At 47.2% G+C, this 21,681-nt stretch overlaps 1 protein-coding gene across 1 annotated transcript in view; it reads left to right on the plus strand.

Moving 5' to 3' along the window:
* LOC129830717 (E3 ubiquitin-protein ligase TRIM71-like) overlaps positions 1–21,681 on the plus strand; it is a 58,461-nt gene that overhangs the window by 20,740 nt on the left and 16,040 nt on the right. Inside the window, exon 2 of the mRNA XM_055893358.1 lies at positions 16,091–16,258. Within this exon, the coding sequence (XP_055749333.1) occupies positions 16,091–16,258 (168 nt within the window). The remainder of the gene's footprint in view (positions 1–16,090; positions 16,259–21,681) is intronic.

Below are 21,681 nucleotides of genomic sequence, written 5' to 3' on the forward strand. Positions count from 1 at the left end.
ACATCGGTGGCCCCGCACATTGACTCTGTACTGGTACCCCCTGTATATAGCCCTGCTATTGTTATTTTACTTCTGCTCTTTTAATCATTTGTTATTCTTATCTCTTACCTAAAAAAAAATATATTTTATTAAAACTACAATGTTGTTTAAGGGCTTGTAAGTAAGAATTTCACTAATGTCTACAACTGTTGTATTTGGTGCATGTGACAAATAACATTTGATTTGATCTGTCAGGGTATGGAAATATCTGCTATGTGGTAGTAACATATATTATTATAGGAAAGGACTCGATGTGAACAATAATGGTGGTTCCACAGAAAAGTTTTTTTTTTCTTCAATTTTTTATTTTTTTGTGTTTCCCAATGCAGCAGTCCCCCCTCCACTATATCTCTGTTGCTACAAGGAATGTAAACTCTGGTTCAAAAATACCCTCACAATGCTATTGCTAACCCTAGTAGTAACGTCCGGTGCACTAATGAAATACAATAACTCACTTCCCCATTTTTTTTATGGGTGTGGTTGAGCGTGTGTGACATTCATCCCCTTCCCAGAAGGCCCCCAGGCTCCCCAGTCCACACCCCATTTCACACATCATCCAGGTTTTCCTTTCTCTGGTGTGTGTGTGTGGATGCATTTGCATAGGTTTATGTGTAATGTAACTGCTTTTGGGTGTGTCTGCATGTGGGATCAAGTGTTATCTTCGCCTGTCATTGGCAGTTGGACCTCTCTGAGTTTGTTTTACCATCACACACCAGTTGTACCACCTAGGATAGGGATCAACAACTAGATTCAGCCCCAAACAGGTATAATTTGTCAAAAAATATAGTAATTTCAGACCTTGCTTACATGTGTATACGAGCACATACAGTATCTCTCTATTATGGATGGGATTACTAAAATAACTAAAATAACCTAAAATAACTTGACTAGCTGGTGTTTTTAGTCCCAAAAAAACAACTTGCTCAGAAAACCACCAGTTTGGGAACCCTGATGTAGGGGTTGCTCCATCACACATCATGTAGGGGTTGCTCCGTCGCACACCATGTAGGGGTTGCCCCATCACACACCATGTAGGGGTTGCCCCATGTAGGGGTTGCTCTGTCACACACCATGTAGGGGTTGCCCCGTCACACACCATGTAGGGGTTGCCCCGTCACACACCATGTAGGGGTTGCTCCGTCACACACCATGTAGGGGTTGCTCTGTCACACACCATGTAGGGGTTGCCCCATGTAGGGGTTGCTCCGTCACATACCATGTAGGGGTTGCCCCATCACACACCATGTAGGGGTTGCCCCATCACACACCATGTAGGGGTTGCCCCATGTAGGGGTTGCTCCGTCACACACCATGTAGGGGTTGCTCCGTCACACACCATGTAGGGGTTGCCCCATGTAGGGGTTGCTCCGTCACACACCATGTAGGGGTTGCTCCGTCACACACCATGTAGGGGTTGCCCCATGTAGGGGTTGCTCCGTCACACACCATGTAGGGGTTGCTCCGTCACACACCATGTAGGGGTTGCCCCGTCACACAACATGTAGGGGTTGCTCCATCACACACCATGTAGGGGTTGCTCCGTCACACACCATGTAGGGGTTGCTCCGTCACACACCATGTAGGGGTTGCCCCGTCACACACCATGTAGGGGTTGCTCCGTCACACACCATGTAGGGGTTGCTCCGTCACACACCATGTAGGGGTTGCCCCGTCACACACCATGTAGGGGTTGCCCCGTCACACACCATGTAGGGGTTGCTCCATCACACACCATGTAGGGGTTGCTCCGTCACACACCATGTAGGGGTTGCCCCGTCACACAACATGTAGGGGTTGCTCCGTCACACACCATGTAGGGGTTGCCCCGTCACACACCATGTAGGGGTTGCTCCGTCACACACCATGTAGGGGTTGCTCCGTCACACACCATGTAGGGGTTGCTCCGTCACACACCATGTAGGGGTTGCCCCGTCACACACCATGTAGGGGTTGCTCCGTCACAGACCATGTAGGGGTTGCCCCATGTAGGGGTTGCTCTGTCACACACCATGTAGGGGTTGCCCCGTCACACACCATGTAGGGGTTGCCCCGTCACACACCATGTAGGGGTTGCTCCGTCACACACCATGTAGGGGTTGCTCTGTCACACACCATGTAGGGGTTGCCCCATGTAGGGGTTGCTCCGTCACACACCATGTAGGGGTTGCCCCATCACACACCATGTAGGGGTTGCCCCATCACACACCATGTAGGGGTTGCCCCATGTAGGGGTTGCTCCGTCACACACCATGTAGGGGTTGCTCCGTCACACACCATGTAGGGGTTGCCCCATGTAGGGGTTGCTCCGTCACACACCATGTAGGGGTTGCTCCGTCACACACCATGTAGGGGTTGCCCCATGTAGGGGTTGCTCCGTCACACACCATGTAGGGGTTGCTCCGTCACACACCATGTAGGGGTTGCCCCGTCACACAACATGTAGGGGTTGCTCCATCACACACCATGTAGGGGTTGCTCCGTCACACACCATGTAGGGGTTGCTCCGTCACACACCATGTAGGGGTTGCCCCGTCACACACCATGTAGGGGTTGCTCCGTCACACACCATGTAGGGGTTGCTCCGTCACACACCATGTAGGGGTTGCCCCGTCACACACCATGTAGGGGTTGCCCCGTCACACACCATGTAGGGGTTGCTCCGTCACACACCATGTAGGGGTTGCTCCGTCACACACCATGTAGGGGTTGCCCCGTCACACAACATGTAGGGGTTGCTCCGTCACACACCATGTAGGGGTTGCCCCGTCACACACCATGTAGGGGTTGCTCCGTCACACACCATGTAGGGGTTGCTCCGTCACACACCATGTAGGGGTTGCTCCGTCACACACCATGTAGGGGTTGCCCCGTCACACACCATGTAGGGGTTGCTCCGTCACAGACCATGTAGGGGTTGCCCCATGTAGGGGTTGCTCTGTCACACACCATGTAGGGGTTGCCCCATGTAGAGGTTGCCCCGTCACACACCATGTAGGGGTTGCCCCATGTAGGGGTTGCTCCGTCGCACACCATGTAGGGGTTTCCCCGTCACACACCATGTAGGGGTTGCCCCGTCACACACCATGTAGGGGTTGCTCTGTCACACACCATGTAGGGGTTGCCCCGTCACACACCATGTAGGGGTTGCCCCGTCGCACACCATGTAGGGGTTGCTCCGTCGCACACCATGTAGGGGTTGCCCCATGTAGAGGTTGCCCCGTCACACACCATGTAGGGGTTGCCCCATGTAGGGGTTGCTCCGTCGCACACCATGTAGGGGTTGCCCCATGTAGGGGTTGCTCCGTCGCACACCATGTAGGGGTTGCCCCATGTAGGGGTTGCTCCGTCGCACACCATGTAGGGGTTGCCCCGTCACACACCATGTAGGGGTTGCCCCATCGCACACCATGTAGGGGTTGCTCCGTCACACAACATGTAGGGGTTGCTCCGTCGCACACCATGTAGGGGTTGCTCCGTCACACACCATGTAGGGGTTGCCCCGTCACACACCATGTAGGGGTTGCCCCATCGCACACCATGTAGGGGTTGCTCCGTCACACAACATGTAGGGGTTGCCCCGTCGCACACCATGTAGGGGTTGCCCCGTCGCACACCATGTAGGGGTTGCCCCGTCGCACACCATGTAGGGGTTGCTCCGTCGCACACCATGTAGGGGTTGCTCCGTCACACACCATGTAGGGGTTGCCCCGTCACACACCATGTAGGGGTTGCCCCATGTAGGGGTTGCTCCGTCACACACCATGTAGGGGTTGCCCCGTCGCACACCATGTAGGGGTTGCTCCGTCACACACCATGTAGGGGTTGCTCCGTCACACACCATGTAGGGGTTGCTCCGTCACACACCATGTAGGGGTTGCCCCGTCACACACCATGTAGGGGTTGCTCCGTCACACACCATGTAGGGGTTGCCCCGTCACACACCATGTAGGGGTTGCTCCGTCACACACCATGTAGGGGTTGCTCCGTCACACACCATGTAGGGGTTGCTCCGTCACACACCATGTAGGGGTTGCTCCGTCACACACCATGTAGGGGTTGCTCCGTCACACACCATGTAGGGGTTGCTCCGTCACACACCATGTAGGGGTTGCTCCGTCACACACCATGTAGGGGTTGCTCCGTCACACACCATGTAGGGGTTGCTCCGTCACACACCATGTAGGGGTTGCTCCGTCACACACCATGTAGGGGTTGCTCCGTCACACACCATGTAGGGGTTGCTCCGTCACACACCATGTAGGGGTTGCTCCGTCACACACCATGTAGGGGTTGCTCCGTCACACACCATGTAGGGGTTGCTCCGTCACACACTATGTAGGGGTTGCTCCGTCACACACCATGTAGGGGTTGCTCCGTCACACACCATGTAGGGGTTGCTCCGTCACACACCATGTAGGGGTTGCTCCGTCACACACCATGTAGGGGTTGCTCTGTCACACACCATGTAGGGGTTGCCCCGTAACACACCATGTAGGGGTTGCCCCATGTAGGGGTTGCTCCGTCACACACCATGTAGGGGTTGCCCCATCACACACCATGTAGGGGTTGCTCCGTCACACACCATGTAGGGGTTGCTCTGTCACACACCATGTAGGGGTTGCCCCGTAACACACCATATAGGGGTTGCCCCATGTAGGGGTTGCTCTGTCACACACCATGTAGGGGTTGCCCCGTCACACACCATGTAGGGGTTGCCCCATCACACACCATGTAGGGGTTGCCCCGTCACACACCATGTAGGGGTTGCCCCATCGCACACCATGTAGGGGTTGCTCCGTCACACACCATGTAGGGGTTGCCCCATGTAGAGGTTGCCCCGTCACACACCATGTAGGGGTTGCCCCGTCACACACCATGTAGGGGTTGCTCTGTCACACACCATGTAGAGGTTGCTCCGTCGCACACCATGTAGGGGTTGCTCCGTCACACACCATGTAGGGGTTGCCCCGTGTAGGGGTTGCTCTGTCACACACCATGTAGGGGTTGCCCCATGTAGGGGTTGCTCTGTCACACACCATGTAGGGGTTGCCCCGTGTAGGGGTTGCTCTGTCACACACCATGTAGGGGTTGCTCTGTCACACACCATGTAGGGGTTGCCCCATCACACACCATGTAGGGGTTGCTCCGTCGCACACCATGTAGGGGTTGCCCCATGTAGGGGTTGCCCCGTCACACACCATGTAGGGGTTGCTCCGTCACACACCATGTAGGGGTTGCTCCGTCACACACCATGTAGGGGTTGCTCCATCGCACACCATGTAGGGGTTGCCCCATCGCACACCATGTAGGGGTTGCTCCGTCACACACCATGTAGGGGTTGCCCCATGTAGGGGTTGCCCCGTCACACACCATGTAGGGGTTGCTCCGTCACACACCATGTAGGGGTTGCCCCGTCACACACCATGTAGGGGTTGCCCCATGTAGGGGTTGCTCCGTCACACACCATGTAGGGGTTGCCCCGTCACACACCATGTAGGGGTTGCCCCGTCACACACCATGTAGGGGTTGCCCCATCACACACCATGTAGGGGTTGCTCCGTCACACACCATGTAGGGGTTGCCCCATCACACACCATGTAGGGGTTTCTCCGTCACACACCATGTAGGGGTTGCTCCGTCACACACCATGTAGGGGTTGCCCCATGTAGGGGTTGCCCCGTCACACACCATGTAGGGGTTGCTCCGTCACACACCATGTAGGGGTTGCCCCGTCACACACCATGTAGGGGTTGCCCCATGTAGGGGTTGCTCCGTCACACACCATGTAGGGGTTGCCCCGTCACACACCATGTAGGGGTTGCCCCGTCACACAACATGTAGGGGTTGCCCCATGTAGGGGTTGCCCCGTCACACAACATGTAGGGGTTGCCCCATGTAGGGGTTGCTCCATCACACACCATGTAGGGGTTGCTAGTCACACACCATGTAGGGGTTGCCCCATCGCACACCATGTAGGGGTTGCTCCATCACACACCATGTAGGGGTTGCTCCGTCACACACCATGTAGGGGTTGCTCCGTCACACACCATGTAGGGGTTGCTCCGTCACACACCATGTAGGGGTTGCTCCGTCACACACCATGTAGGGGTTGCCCCGTCGCACACCATGTAGGAGTTGCTCCATCACACACCATGTAGGGGTTGCTCCGTCACACAACATGTAGGGGTTGCTCCGTCACACAACATGTAGGGGTTGCTCCGTCACACACCATGTAGGGGTTGCCCCGTCACACACCATGTAGGGGTTGCTCTGTCACACACCATGTAGGGGTTGCTCCGTCACACACCATGTAGGGGTTGCCCCATGTAGGGGTTGCCCCGTCACACACCATGTAGGGGTTGCTCCGTCACACACCATGTAGGGGTTGCCCCGTCGCACACCATGTAGGGGTTGCTCCATCACACACCATGTAGGGGTTGCTCCGTCACACACCATGTAGGGGTTGCTCCGTCGCACACCATGTAGGGGTTGCCCCATGTAGGGGTTGCTCCATCACACACCATGTAGGGGTTGCTCCGTCACACACCATGTAGGGGTTGCTCCGTCACACACCATGTAGGGGTTGCTCCGTCACACACCATGTAGGGGTTGCTCCGTCACACACCATGTAGGGGTTGCTCCGTCACACACCATGTAGGGGTTGCCCCATCGCACACCATGTAGGGGTTGCCCCGTCACACACCATGTAGGGGTTGCCCCATGTAGGGGTTGCTCCGTCACACACCATGTAGGGGTTGCCCCATCACACACCATGTAGGGGTTGCTCCGTCACACACCATGTAGGGGTTGCCCCATGTAGGGGTTGCCCCGTCACACACCATGTAGGGGTTGCTCCGTCACACACCATGTAGGGGTTGCCCCGTCACACACCATGTAGGGGTTGCCCCATGTAGGGGTTGCTCCGTCACACACCATGTAGGGGTTGCCCCGTCACACACCATGTAGGGGTTGCCCCGTCACACAACATGTAGGGGTTGCCCCATGTAGGGGTTGCCCCGTCACACAACATGTAGGGGTTGCCCCATGTAGGGGTTGCTCCATCACACACCATGTAGGGGTTGCTCCGTCACACACCATGTAGGGGTTGCCCCGTCGCACACCATGTAGGGGTTGCTCCATCACACACCATGTAGGGGTTGCTCCGTCACACACCATGTAGGGGTTGCTCCGTCACACACCATGTAGGGGTTGCTCCGTCACACACCATGTAGGGGTTGCCCCGTCGCACACCATGTAGGAGTTGCTCCATCACACACCATGTAGGGGTTGCTCCGTCACACAACATGTAGGGGTTGCTCCGTCACACAACATGTAGGGGTTGCTCCGTCACACACCATGTAGGGGTTGCCCCGTCACACACCATGTAGGGGTTGCTCTGTCACACACCATGTAGGGGTTGCTCCGTCACACACCATGTAGGGGTTGCCCCATGTAGGGGTTGCCCCATCACACACCATGTAGGGGTTGCTCCGTCACACACCATGTAGGGGTTGCCCCGTCGCACACCATGTAGGGGTTGCCCCGTCGCACACCATGTAGGGGTTGCTCCATCACACACCATGTAGGGGTTGCTCCGTCACACACCATGTAGGGGTTGCTCCGTCGCACACCATGTAGGGGTTGCTCCGTCACACACCATGTAGGGGTTGCTCCGTCGCACACCATGTAGGGGTTGCCCCATGTAGGGGTTGCTCCATCACACACCATGTAGGGGTTGCTCCGTCACACACCATGTAGGGGTTGCTCCGTCACACACCATGTAGGGGTTGCTCCGTCACACACCATGTAGGGGTTGCCCCATCGCACACCATGTAGGGGTTGCCCCGTCACACACCATGTAGGGGTTGCCCCATGTAGGGGTTGCTCCGTCACACACCATGTAGGGGTTGCCCCATCACACACCATGTAGGGGTTGCCCCGTCACACACCATGTAGGGGTTGCCCCATGTAGGGGTTGCTCCGTCACACACCATGTAGGAGTTGCCCCGTCACACACCGTGTAGGAGTTGCCCCGTCGCACACCGTGTAGGGGTTGCCCCGTCGCACACCGTGTAGGGGTTGCTCCGTCGCACACCGTGTAGGGGTTGCACCATCACGCGCCATGTAGGAGTTGCACCATCACACGCCATGTAGGAGTTGCACCATCACACGCCATGTAGGAGTTGCTGTAGCGATGGCTATTTGAAATTTCACTATTCAAAGAAGGGCAATTCCATGGTAACTGAATTATGCTGAGACTTTACAATGTAAGCCCAGCAAACTGTTGATTTCACATTTTAACAAACCATTGCACTCAATGCATATTTACACAGTAAAAAAAACACAAATTTACTGGGAGCAACTGCAGAAGCATCCAAACAGTTTTTCCAGTAAAAAATGTTTTGTAACATTTTCTGTGTAAATTGTTAAAAGTAGTCCTTGTGCATAGAGGTCTATGGTTTGTTAAACTTTTGAAATCAATGGTTTTTGTTTGGTGTACATTTTATTCACATACTGGAACCACACCCATCCCTAATAGCATCTCTTCTTTCTTTTGAAACGGTAATTTGTCATTTTTATTAGGATCCCCATTAGCTAACGCCGTAACGCTAGCTAATCTTCCTGGGGTCCAACACCAATTAACAAGACATTACAAACAACAACAAATCGACTTCACAAACGTTCAACACAGACAATTAAAATACCTGACAGGAAACACATTTAAAATTCAGTTGATTCTTTCTATTTCCTGTCCAGTCATATGGTCCATCACATTAGATGTTCTTTCTATTTCCTGTCCAGTCATATGGTCGATCTCATTAGATGTTCTTTCTATTTCCTGTCTAGTCATATGGTCCATCACATTAGATGTTCTTTTATTTTTTTCTTGAAGGTGGATTTTATTTTTTCCTGAGAAATATGGATTGATAAAGAGTTCCATTCAGCTATGGCTCTATATAAAACTGTAGATTTGAGGCAATTTGTCCTTGGCTTTGGTCGTCTTCACCGACCCTGAATTTGCCTGTCTGGTTTGGTGGTGATGCGTGTTATGGTAAAGCTTTATTGGGACCTGAGAGCTGAACACAGGGAGCTGCTCTTAGCTTTATGGTCGAGGGTGACACAGCCTGCGTGGAGGGGTCATAAACAGTTAAAAAGCAGCTATTATGTCTACAGACCATCCCTAGCAAACACCTGGTTGGGATCAGGAGTGGATTGGGGTGGTGGTGTCGTGACTTTTGTTGGTTAATCATTTTCCCCTAAAGTCCTTGTCTGGTTTTAGATGTTCCGGTTTGGATGTTACCCCTTTACCTTGGTAGTACACCTATGGCGTCTGTTTTCCCCAGAAACACACCTCCTGTTTTTCATCTGTCTGTTTTGTTTGTTGTGACTCAGGCTCATGGAATGCAAGGAGTGTGTGTGTGTGTTGGAGGCTATATGAAGCTACTCCTCCTGCTACATGGGTGGGCAACTCCAGTCCTCGGGGGCCTGATTTGGTGTCACTTTTTTCTCCATCCCTAGCAAACACCTGATTAATCAAATTGCATTCTAAACTGAAGATCCTGATTAGGTGATTATTGGAGTCAGCTGTGTCAGGTGTCACAGTTTTGCCCCAGCCCCAGCTATCAGGCCCTCGAGGACTGGAATTGCCCACACCTGTGATAGTCAGTCAATAATATTGACTCCATTCCAGGAACCGTGTAATATAATCCACAAGAAACTCCAGCCGTTGTGTGTGTGTGGTGTGTTTGACAGGTTTAAGGACTCATTGTTGAAGCTGACACATGATAGTGGTGGAGAAGTCTCTATAGTAAGTAGCAGCTGACACTTGATAGTGGTGGTGAAGTCTCTATAGTAAGTAACAGCTGACACATGATAGTGGTGGAGACTCTATAGTAAGTAGCAGCTGACATGATAGTGGTGGTGAAGACTCTATAGTAAGTAACAGCTGACACATGATAGTGGTGGAGAAGTCTCTATAGTAAGTAGCAGCTGACACATGATAGTGGTGGAGAAGACTCTATAGTAAGTAGCAGCTGACACATGATAGTGGTGGAGAAGACTCTATAGTAAGTAACAGCTGACACATGATAGTGGTGGAGAAGACTCTATAGGAAGTAGCAGCTGACACATGATAGTGGTGGAGAAGACTCTATAGTAAGTAACAGCTGACACATGATAGTGGTGGAGAAGACTCTATAGTAAGTAGCAGCTGACACATGATAGTGGTGGAGAAGACTCTATAGTAAGTAACAGCTGACACATGATAGTGGTGGAGAAGACTCTATAGTAAGTAGCAGCTGACACATGATAGTGGTGGAGAAGACTCTATAGTAAGTAGCAGCTGACACATGATAGTGGTGGAGACTCTATAGTAAGTAGCAGCTGACATGATAGTGGTGGAGAAGACTCTATAGTAAGTAGCAGCTGACATGATAGTGGTGGAGAAGACTCTATAGTAAGTAGAAGCTGACACATGATAGTGGTGGAGACGACTCTATAGTAAGTAGCAGCTGACACATGATAGTGGTGGAGAAGACTCTATAGTAAGTAGAAGCTGACACATGATAGTGGTGAAGACTCTATAGGAAGTAGGAGCTGACACATGATAGTGGTGGAGAAGACTAGTCACGTTATACAGCTGGCCGTATAATTTATCTCCAGTTAAAACGTGACACCACTGTTCTCACAAACATCGGTCTTCTCTCTGCAAGTCTCTTCTCCCCATGTTAAACTCTACTAGGTCATCTCATTTCAACATCTCAACCGTGCTTGACACAACAATGGTCAAAATCCTTCAGCCAGTTTCTCTCTTCTCAGAAAGGTGAAACATGTTCTTGTCTAATGATCACCTGGAATATGGGAATATTAATGATCAACTAGAATATGGGAATGTGAACGAGCAACTAGAATATGGGAATATTAACGAGCAACTGGAATATGGGAATATTAACGATCAACTAGAATATGGGAATATTAACGATCAACTGGAATATGGGAATATTAACGAGCAACTAGAATATGGGAATATTAACGATCAACTGGAATATGGGAATATTAACGAGCAACTAGAATATGGGAATATGTACGAGCAACTGGAATATGGGAAAATGAACGAGCAACTAGAATATGGGAAAATGAACGAGCAACTAGTATATGGGAAAATGAACGAGCAACTAGAATATGGGAATATGAACGAGCAACTAGAATATGGGAATATGAACGAGCAACTAGAATATGGGAATATGAACGAGCAACTAGAATATGGGAATATGAACGAGCAACTAGAATATGGGAATATGAACGAGCAACTAGAATATGGGAATATGAACGAGCAACTAGAATATGGGGATATCAACTGGAATATGGGAATATGAACGAGCAACTGGAATATGGGAAAATGAACGAGCAACTAGAATATGGGAATATGAACGAGCAACTAGAATATGGGAATATGAACGAGCAACTAGAATATGGGAATATCAACTAGAATATGGGGATATCAACTAGAATATGAACGAGCAACTGGAAATGGGTTTAAAGTCATGCTCATCTACTTGTTTTCCGTCGTTTGCATATTTTTTTTTACCTTTATTTAACTAGGCAAGTCAGTTAAGAACAAATTCTTATTTTCAATGACGGCCTAGGAACAGTGGGTTAACTGCCTGTTCAGGGGCAGAACGACAGATTTGTACCTTGTCAGCTCGGGGATTTGAACTTGCAACCTTCCGGTTACTAGTCCAACGCTCTAACCACTAGGCTACGCTGCCGCCCCAATCAAAGTTGTTGTTTTGGTTAGTCTAATCTCTCAAAGGTTTTGAAGTAAATGAAATATATGACAAGTGGGACGAGAGCGTTTTAGGATCTAATGATCAGGATGTCTGGATCGGTTTCAGTGCCAACCGATTGTACTTGAATTACATAATTCAGAATTTGTATTAGGATTTTGAATTTGTTAGGATATTGAGTTTGAATTTGTAATACACATTGAATCATTGAATTCATAAATGTAACTTCATTATTTGAAACTGAATTGAAGGAATAGTGCATTGAATATTCAAGTTTAATATTTATATATTCAGTTTTAGTATGGTAGATATTGCATTTATTGTCTCTGTATCGAGTTTACAAACTGTCGATCAAAGTTTCATATTCCTTCCCAGATGCATTCAGATTCAGTTTTCAAATTCCCTTTCAAAACCAGAGACAACATCCTGGTACTTTGCGAGCCAGGTGAGGTAGTGGTAAACAGACATTTCTGGTGGTTTCTGAAGCCAAAGTGGCATGTTGAATAAATGTTTTTCTTCCTATGAATTTGGCTCTAGCATTTGAACCGTTTTGGCTATACGCTATTGTAAGACTCTCTGGAACAAGGAAGTGCCTTCTGTTTCCCGCTATGATGATTACAGGCCACGCAGGACACAGAAAGGAGTGTCACAATTTTTTTTTGCCCCCATAAGAATATAGTTGAATAGCCCTGTCTTCTAAGGATAGCCTTTCCACTCCCTATTTAACCTTGTTCTTGTGACTAACTGGGTTCGAACCAGGTCCTCTGCATGTCACAAGACTGTGTTAGCCCACTTAGATAAAGCCTATAGGGATTAGTTCAGGAAGCTAACACAAGTCTTCAGCAAGGTTCATCGAACCACCCCGGTAACATTTCCACCTCCCTTTGACTAAGATCCCGGCACCAATATATATATTTAAAAATATATATTTTTGTATTTATTTAACCTTTATTTAACTAGGCAAGTCGTTTTTAGAACAAATTCTTATTTACAATGACGGCCTACCGGGGAACAGTGGGTTAACTGCCTTGTTCAGGGGCAGCACGGCAGATTTTTACCTTGTCAGCTCGAGGATTCGATCCAGCAACCTTTCGGGTTACTGGCCCAACGCTCTAACCACTAGGCTACCTGCCTCGTTCCAAAACAGGCCTACTGCACAATACCACTTTCTGTGGCAAGCAGAAGGATCTGTGGACCCCATTTGAATGAGAGTGCAACAGAGGTGGTTTGGTGATCCATTCGTGTGATGAGCAACCTTGTAGACGTGTTAGTTTGGCTGATGGGGTTCTAACAGACAATGCAACTTTTCATGTCTCAGACAAGTTACTCATCACCCGAGTGTGGTCACCGGACCACCTTTGTTACACTTCACCTCCCCCCCCCCTTTGACCTCCTCCTTGAAGAAACTCATCCAAGTCACATAATCAATGCCTAGGCTTTAGCTCAGCAGGCAAATGCAGTCTTAACCCTATAAGTCACATGTTACCCTTATGACTACCCTTGCCGGAAGAGACTTGAAACAAACACGTCTAACACAAACTTCCACGTGTCAAACGAACTCGTCTTCAGGTCTCAGGCAAGGTTGCTCATCACGTTAGCATGGATCACCAATCAGCGCTCTTTTGATAAGTAACCTTGCAGGCTCTTGAAGACTTAGTATTAGTGTAGCAGATGGGGTTCTGGGAAACTCCGCTTCAAGTGTCACCCCTTTGCGCAATTGAAGAAATACGTTGTTGTTTTTAAATAGCAAGATGTGATGAAACGCTTCAGAAGGGCGGTCACGTTTGTTTTTGAGTCCTGAGTTCAAGTCTCCGTATGAGCTTAACCAGGGGGGAACTAGTACTTGCTAAGCAGACATCGTGATGTCCTTTACAATGGTGCCATTGGACTCGTAATCTACAGTTGTGCTGATCCCACCACTGGCGTTGCTGTGAAGTGAGTTTGGGAGGTAAAAGGTAGCAGATGGGGATCTGTGAAGCTCAGCCTGAAGTGTTGAAGAAGGCTTTTGTTCAATAGCGCGGTGGGTTGGAACGCTTCGGGAGTGCGGTCACGTGTGTTTGCGAGGCAGAGTTCGAGTCTCGTTATGAGCTGAATCGGGGAACTGGTACAAGCAGTCCTTTTACATTAACTTCCAGAACTTATCCCTATAATTAAATACACTGTATAGGCTTTAGCTAAGTAGGCTAACACAGTTTGGTGACATGTATGAGAGCTGGTTGGAACCCAGTCATTCACAAGAGCAATATGAAAGTGGAAAGGCTAGCCTTAGAGGGAGTGGAAAGGCTAGCCCTAGAAGGGCTATGACAGGGCTATTCAGCTATTTTTTTGTGACACTCCCTTCTAACCTGTCCTGCACGGTCTTTGATCACCATAGAAGGCACGTCCATTTTCCAGAGTGTCTTAACTTTCAGGAATGAGGTTGTAATAGCTAATAGCCAAAACGGTTCAAACGCTAGAGCCAAATACATTGGAAGAAAATACATTCAACATTCCACATTGGCTTCAGAAACCGACAGAAGTTTCTGTTTTACCACAGAGAGAGTTTGATTCTATCTGTTCTCCTCTACCTCTCCTGGCTGTTAAAGTACCAGGATGTTGTCTCTATCTGTTCTCCTCTACCTCTCCTGGCTGTTAAAGTACCAGGATGTTGTCTCTATCTGTTCTCCTCTACCTCTCCTGGCTGTTAAAGTACCAGGATGTTGTCTCTATCTGTTCTCCTCTACTTCTCCTGGCTGTTAAAGTACCAGGATGTTGTCTCTATCTGTTCTCCTCTACCTCTCCTGGCTGGTAAAGTACCAGGATGTTGTCTCTATCTGTTCTCCTCTACCTCTCCTGGCTGGTAAAGTACCAGGATGTTGTCTCTATCTGTTCTCCTCTACCTCTCCTGGCTGGTAAAGTACCAGGATGTTGACTCTATCTGTTCTCCTCTACCTCTCCTGGCTGGTAAAGTACCAGGATGTTGACTCTGGTTTTGAGTCTGAGTTTAGAGAACTGAATTTGAAAACTGAATCTGAATGCATCTGAGAAGTTGAATATGAAACTTTAAATGATAGTTGGTAAACATGATGCAGACAATGAATGCAATATCTACCATATTAAAACGGAATATATAAATATAGAATTTGAATATTCAATATTCAGTTGAATATTTTTTTAACTGAATAAAATATTTATTAAATTCTGTTTCAAATCATGAAATATAAGTTCAGTTTATGAATTCAATTTGTGCATTACAAATCCCAAAATATTTTGTTCAAATTCAATATCCTAATACAATTTGAAAATGATGGAATTCAAAATCTATTTTCATTTGGCACTAAAATCGCTCCACAATGATGATTGAGACCCTTGGTTGGAGATGTTAGACTTCCCCTGCTGTCAGACCCTCACCCATCCCACAATCCATACCTCCCCTCCTCCACCAAATTCAGCTGCATTCCATCCCTTTGTTCTGCCCCTCCCCTTGGAATTTTGGAGAGGTTGAAGAAGGCGGAGCTAGAAGAGGAGAAGAGCGGGATGGAGCAGAAAAGAAAGAAAGGGGAGGGGCTCAAAGGAGCAGACAGGAGTGTGCGCATGCCTCATTACATCATGCCTCCCCCTGGGACTGTAGCCATTATCAATGGATTGATTGCGCTTCCCACCCCCTCCCCTCAGCTCTACTCCCATTGGACAACATTGATCCCTGTCGCTCTGGGATTTTATGTTTGGTGCATATTTAATTAGTGTCTTGTTACAACCCGTCAGTGTAGAGGAGATTTTGGTCATGCTAATGGTTACGTGTGACCTATTAATGAGTCAACATCAAATATTTATATTTGTTATTTTATGAAATGTGATCGTGTTTAGTATTACAGATTGATCAATGCATTTTGCTATGATTTAGTTGTTGATAAACCAGGTTCTTAAAAAGTGTGTGTGTGTGTGTGTGTGTGTGTGTGTGCATTAAGTCCTCTGATTTGGTGTATTGATCCGTAAAGCCCCAGAATGCCCGGTCTCATCTCAATGTCACCCCTCTGAGCCTGAACAGAACCAGGGGATGTGTTCAATCAAACATGCGCTGCAGAAATGTACACGGCAACACACCTCATAGTCAATAACAAACCATTTCCCTCAGTGGTTTCTGGTCTCATATACTCACCATCATGGTTCATTGTTTAACATATTAAAGCACTTAAACCCTTTTAAATACTATGTTCTAATGTATGTTTTTTGGATCATGTTTTGATAGGAGGATTGAACTCTCTCTCTCTCCCTCTCTCGTTTAGGTGTTTCTGTTTTTCTGTGAGACGTGCTCTGTGCCTATCTGTAGGGAGTGTAGTGTGGGCAGACACATGGGCCACAGCTTGGTCTATCTACAGGACGCTGTCCAGGACTCCAGAGACATCATCATCCAGCTACTGGCCGATGCACAGCAAGGAAGACAGGCTGTACAGGTGAGCGTGTCTGTGTCTCAATGCATCTGGGGTATTTTTGACCCATTACCGGTTCAGAAATGTGGTATATTCTGCATATCATCCACACTCTCCTTTAGGCTGCACTGAAGCCTGTGGTTAGAGGTACCCAGCTGGCCCAGGAAGGGGGTGGGTTGCCTGGGGTGACGGGGGTCAAAGGGGAGTGACAGGGAAGGGAGGAGAGGAAGGGGAAAGGTCATCTAGGAATAGAATCTTAGACCCTTCCACCCTTCTCTTTCTCACACGCACACGCACACACACACACACACACACACACACACACACACACACACACACACACACACACACACACACACACACACACACACACACACACACACACACACACACACACACACACACACACACACACACACACACACACACACACACACACACACACACACACACACAGAGAGAGGGACATATTATCTCTATGTAAATGCTTGTAGAGTAAATAGATTCTCTGACTCTGTTTTGTCTCTAGCAGTGGTCACTAGAAAAAGTTACACACGTGAAAGGAAAAAAGAGATGGGGGAGGAGAATGGGAGATGGAAGAAGGGAGAGACGAGAAGGGTAGAAGATGGACGTTACTAATAATGTTAAATGATCTATTCAGTCACGGTGTTGATACCCATGTCCTCCCTCACAACCACGTGCTCACTGACAATCACCTTGGACTGAGAACTCTTACACATAAATAGTATTGTATTCATTCTAGTTATATGGTTTTAAGAAACGTTTTCCTCTTAAAAACAGACTTTATTGTTATGCAGGAGTGTGTTATCGGTAATGGATTCTGAGACATTCACAGTTCCATTCACTCCCCATGATCTGTTGAGAATGTTTTTGAAACCAGGAAACCAGAGTTACCAGGAAGTGTGAGATGTTGTGTAATCGCCCTGGAAGGTGCGTGTCTGACACTGGTCAGGACTCAGCGTAACCCTGAAACATGATCTAGTTCAGCGAGCCAAGGTTACGTTACGTTATAACTGTGCACATTGTCACTGTTCAACCACCGCCTCGTCCCTCTATCTCCTGATACAGAACTTGGACAGGCACACACACACACACACACACACTCTTTCTCGGGGCAGGATATTTCCGCCCACTCCACACCCATTATCTCCCATGACCTCCGACTCTGAACTTGTGACCTGCTGGTTGAGTAAGCTGCTTTCTGATTGGCCAGTTTGACCTCCTTTGTATTCCAAGCTGCTACTGTATTGGCCTGCCACGGACCAGCAATAGCTTTGTTTCACAATGATATGGGCACTAAACAGTTAAATCATGAAATGTCATTAGTTACATATTTGAGCTTACGTTTTAGTGCCAAATCTTTCTTTCTCTCTCTCTCCTATTGCTCTCACGCTATCTTTTTCCTCTCTCCCCCTCTCCATCTTCCCCCTTGCTCTCTATGTCAGTATTGATGAAGCCCCTCCCCTCCCTTCCTGCTGTTCTCTCCAGACGTCCGGATTATAACTGAACCTTTAGCGGTCTGTCCCAAATGGCCAGCGGGAGAAGGGACCCTGCTGCCCAGGGGGAGGGTCTTCAGCCATGGGTCAGGAGGTCAATGACCTCAGGGGGATTTGGGTGACCTTTGATCCCCCCCCCCCCCCCCCTCTCTGGGTAATGTCACAAAGGAACCCTCCCCCCTCGGCCCTGTGGGGTCCAGACCGCCCTCTAACCACCCAACTCGGAGGGAAACAGAGAGTGTAAAGTGATAGAAAGGAACGAGAGGGAGAGACATAAATGACAAAAAAATATAGAAAGAAATCTCTAATTTAATGTGGTAGAAAATCAATTTAATGCTTTTTGACAATGAAGCCAAACTATTTCCATTAGGTCCCCTTGACATTGACGTTTCTACAAAACATTTGCATTTTTCTTAAAATGTCACTCTCCTCTCATATACAGTGAGAACAGCATGGCGGTCAGTGACACTACCTTTCTCTACTAGCTCCTATCTCACACTCTGACTTCAAAGGCCACTGCTCATGTTTTTTAAATTTTATTTCACCTTTATTTAACTTCTCTAGGATAGGGGGCAGCATTTTCACATTTGGATGAAAAGCATACCCAAATTCAACTGCCAGCTAATCATCCCCAGAAGATAAGATATGCATATCATTAGTAGATTTGGATAGAAAACACTATGAAGTTTCTAAAACTGTTTGAATCATGTCTGTGAGTATAACAAAACTTAATTAGCAGGCGAAACCCCAAGGACAAACCAACCATTCTTTTTTGAGGTCACTCTCTTTTCAATGGATTTTCATTGGGAATCCAGATTTCTAATTGACCTTCTTGCAGTTCCTACCGCTTCCACTGGATGTCAACAGTCTTTAGAAATTGGTTGAGGTTTTTTCCTTTGTGTAATGAAGAAGTACGGCCATCCAGAACGAGGGTCACTTAAAGTGTACTGTTTGTTAGAGGCGCGTGACCAGAAAGCTAGCTACAGTTTGTTTTAATCCTGTATTGAACACAGATCATCCCGTCTTCAATTGTATCGATTATTTACGTTAAAAAATACCTAAAGTTGTATTACAAAAGTAGTTTGAAATGTTTTGGCAAAGTTTACAGGTAACTTTTGAGATATTTTGTAGTAATGTTGCACAAGTTGGAACCGGTGTTTTTCTGGATCAAACGTGCCAAATAAATGGACATTTTGGATATATATCGACGTAATTAATCAAACAAAAGGACCATTTGTGATGTTTATGGGACATATTGGAGTGCCAACAGAAGAAGCTTGTCAAAGGTAAGGCATGAATTATATTTTTATTTCTGCGTTTTGTGTCGCGCCTGCAGGGTTGAAATATGCTTTCTCTCTCTTTGTTTACTCTGTTGCTATCCTCATAATAGCATCGTTTGCTTTCGCCAAAAAGCCTATTTGAATTCTGACATGTTGGCTGGATTCACAACAAGTGTAGCTTTAAATTTGGTATCTTTCATGTGTGATTTAATGAAAGTTAGATTTTTATAGTAATTTATTTGAATTTGGCGCTCTGCATTTTCTCTGGCTTTTGGCCAAGTGAGACAGTAGCATCCCGCCTAAACTCAGGTTTTTGGATATAAATATGAACTTTACCGAACAAAACATACATGTGTTGTGTAACATGAAGTCCTATGAGTGTCATCTGATGAAGATCATCAAAGGTTAGTGATTCATTTTATCTCTATTTCTGCCTTTTGTTACTCCTCTCTTTGGCTGGAAAAATGGCTGTGTTTTTCTGTGACTTGGCTCTGACCTAACATAATCGTTTGGTGTGCTTTCGTCGTAAACGCCTATTTGAATTCTGACATGTTGGCTGGATTCACAACAAGTGTAGCTTTAATTTGGCATCTTTCATGAAAGTTTGATTTTTATAGTAATTTATTTGAATTTGGCACTCTGCATTTTTACTGGCTTTTGGCCAAGTGGGACATTAGAGTCCCACATATCCCAGAGAAGTTAACTAGGCTAGTCAGTTAAGAACAAATTCTTATTTGATGGCCTACCGGGGTAACTGCCTTGTTCAGGGGCAGAACGACAGATTTTTACCTTGTCAGCTCGAGGATTCGATCCAGCAACCTTTCGGTTACTGACCCAACGCTCTAACCACTAGGCTACCTGCTGTCCCTACACTCTAACCACTTGGATACCTGCCGTCCCTACACTCTAACCACTAGGCTACCTGTATACCTTAGCTGGCGACATTGCTATTGCGGTAGATTGTAACCAATGCCAGTCATAATTAACCATAACTCTTACCCCTACGAGGTCCGGAACCTGCTGGTGTCTGTTCTACCTAATAATTAATTGCACCCACCTGGTGTCCCAGGTCTAAGTCAGTCCTTGATTATAGGGGATTTTAAAGCAGTGGAACTGGCTTCGAGTTCCAGAGTTGAATTTGAGGGTAAAGAAGTTATACAGTGCCGTGAAAAAGTATTTGCCCACTTTCTGATTTTCTGTATGTTTGCTACCGAATGTTATCAGATCATTAACAAAAACCTGCTATTAGATAAAAGGAACCTGAGTTTAAGTATATATTTTTTTGTTATTTGTATTGTATTTATTTAATTAACAAAGTTATGCAACACCCCATTTTCCCTGTGTGAAAAGGTAATTGCCCCCTTAAACTCAGTAACTGGTTGAGCCACCTTTAGCTGAAATGACTGCAACCAAACACTTCCTGTAGTTGTTGATCAGTCTCTCACATCGTTGTGGAGGAATTTTGGCCTGCTCTTCCATACAGAACTGCTTTAACTCAATGACATTTTGTGTTTTTTTGAGCATCAACTGCTCGTTTCAAGTCCTGCCACAAGATTTTAATTCGGATTAGGTCTGGACTTTGACTAAGCCATTCCAAAACTTAAAATATGTTGCTTTTTCACCATTTTCATGTAGACTTGATTGTGTGTTTTGGATCATTGTCTTGCTGCGTGACCCAGCTACACTTCAGCTTCTGCTTCCTGACAGATGGCTTGACATTCTCCTGTAGAATTCTCTGATACAGAGCAGAATTCATGGTTCCTTCTATTAAGGCAAGTGGTCCAGGTCCTGAGGCAGCAAAGCATCCCCAAAGCATCACACTACCACCACCATGCTTGACCGTTGGTGTGAGGTTCTTAATGTGGAATGCAGTGTTTGGTTTTCACCAGACATTATGGGACCCATCTCATCCAAAAAGTTTACTCAAGTTTGCCAAAAAGCATTTGAATGATCGTCAAGACTCTTGGATGGACAGAAAAGTCAAAAGTATAACGTTTTTTGGACGACAAGGGTCCCATTTATGTCTGGCGAAAACCAAACAGGAAGCATGAATTCTGCTCTGTATCGGGAGATTTCTACAGGAGAATTTCAGACCATCCGTCTGTGAGCTGAAGCGCATCTGGGTCATGCAGCAAGACCATGATCCAAAACACACAAGTCTACATGAACATTGTTAAAAAGCAACACGTTTTGGAATGGCCTAGTCTAAGTCCAGAGATAATCCTAATTTAAGATGTTGTGGCAGGACTTGAAACAAGCAGTTCTGTATGGAAGAGCGGCCAAAATTCCTCCACAGCGACGTGAGAGACTCATCAACAACTACAGGAAGTGTTTGGTTAGAGCAGCAAAAGGAGGCTCAACCAGTTACTGAGTGTAAAGGGGGCAATTACTTTTTCACACAGGGACATTGGCTGTTGCATAACTTTGTTTAATAAGAAATAAGTATGTCATTGCTGTGTTATTTGTTCACTCAGGATCCATGTATCTAACATTAGGTTTTGCTTGAAGATCTGATTTACATTTAGTAAACAAAATATGTAAAAGTAGAGAAAATTAGAAAGGGTGGCAAATACTTTTTCCACAGCACTGCACAGCTTGGCTACAGGTTAAACAATCTATCTTATTTTCTCATCGTAACCATTGGAACGGG

This window comes from Salvelinus fontinalis, chromosome 32 (genome assembly GCF_029448725.1).
Source record: "Salvelinus fontinalis isolate EN_2023a chromosome 32, ASM2944872v1, whole genome shotgun sequence".
NCBI lineage: Eukaryota > Metazoa > Chordata > Actinopteri > Salmoniformes > Salmonidae > Salvelinus > Salvelinus fontinalis.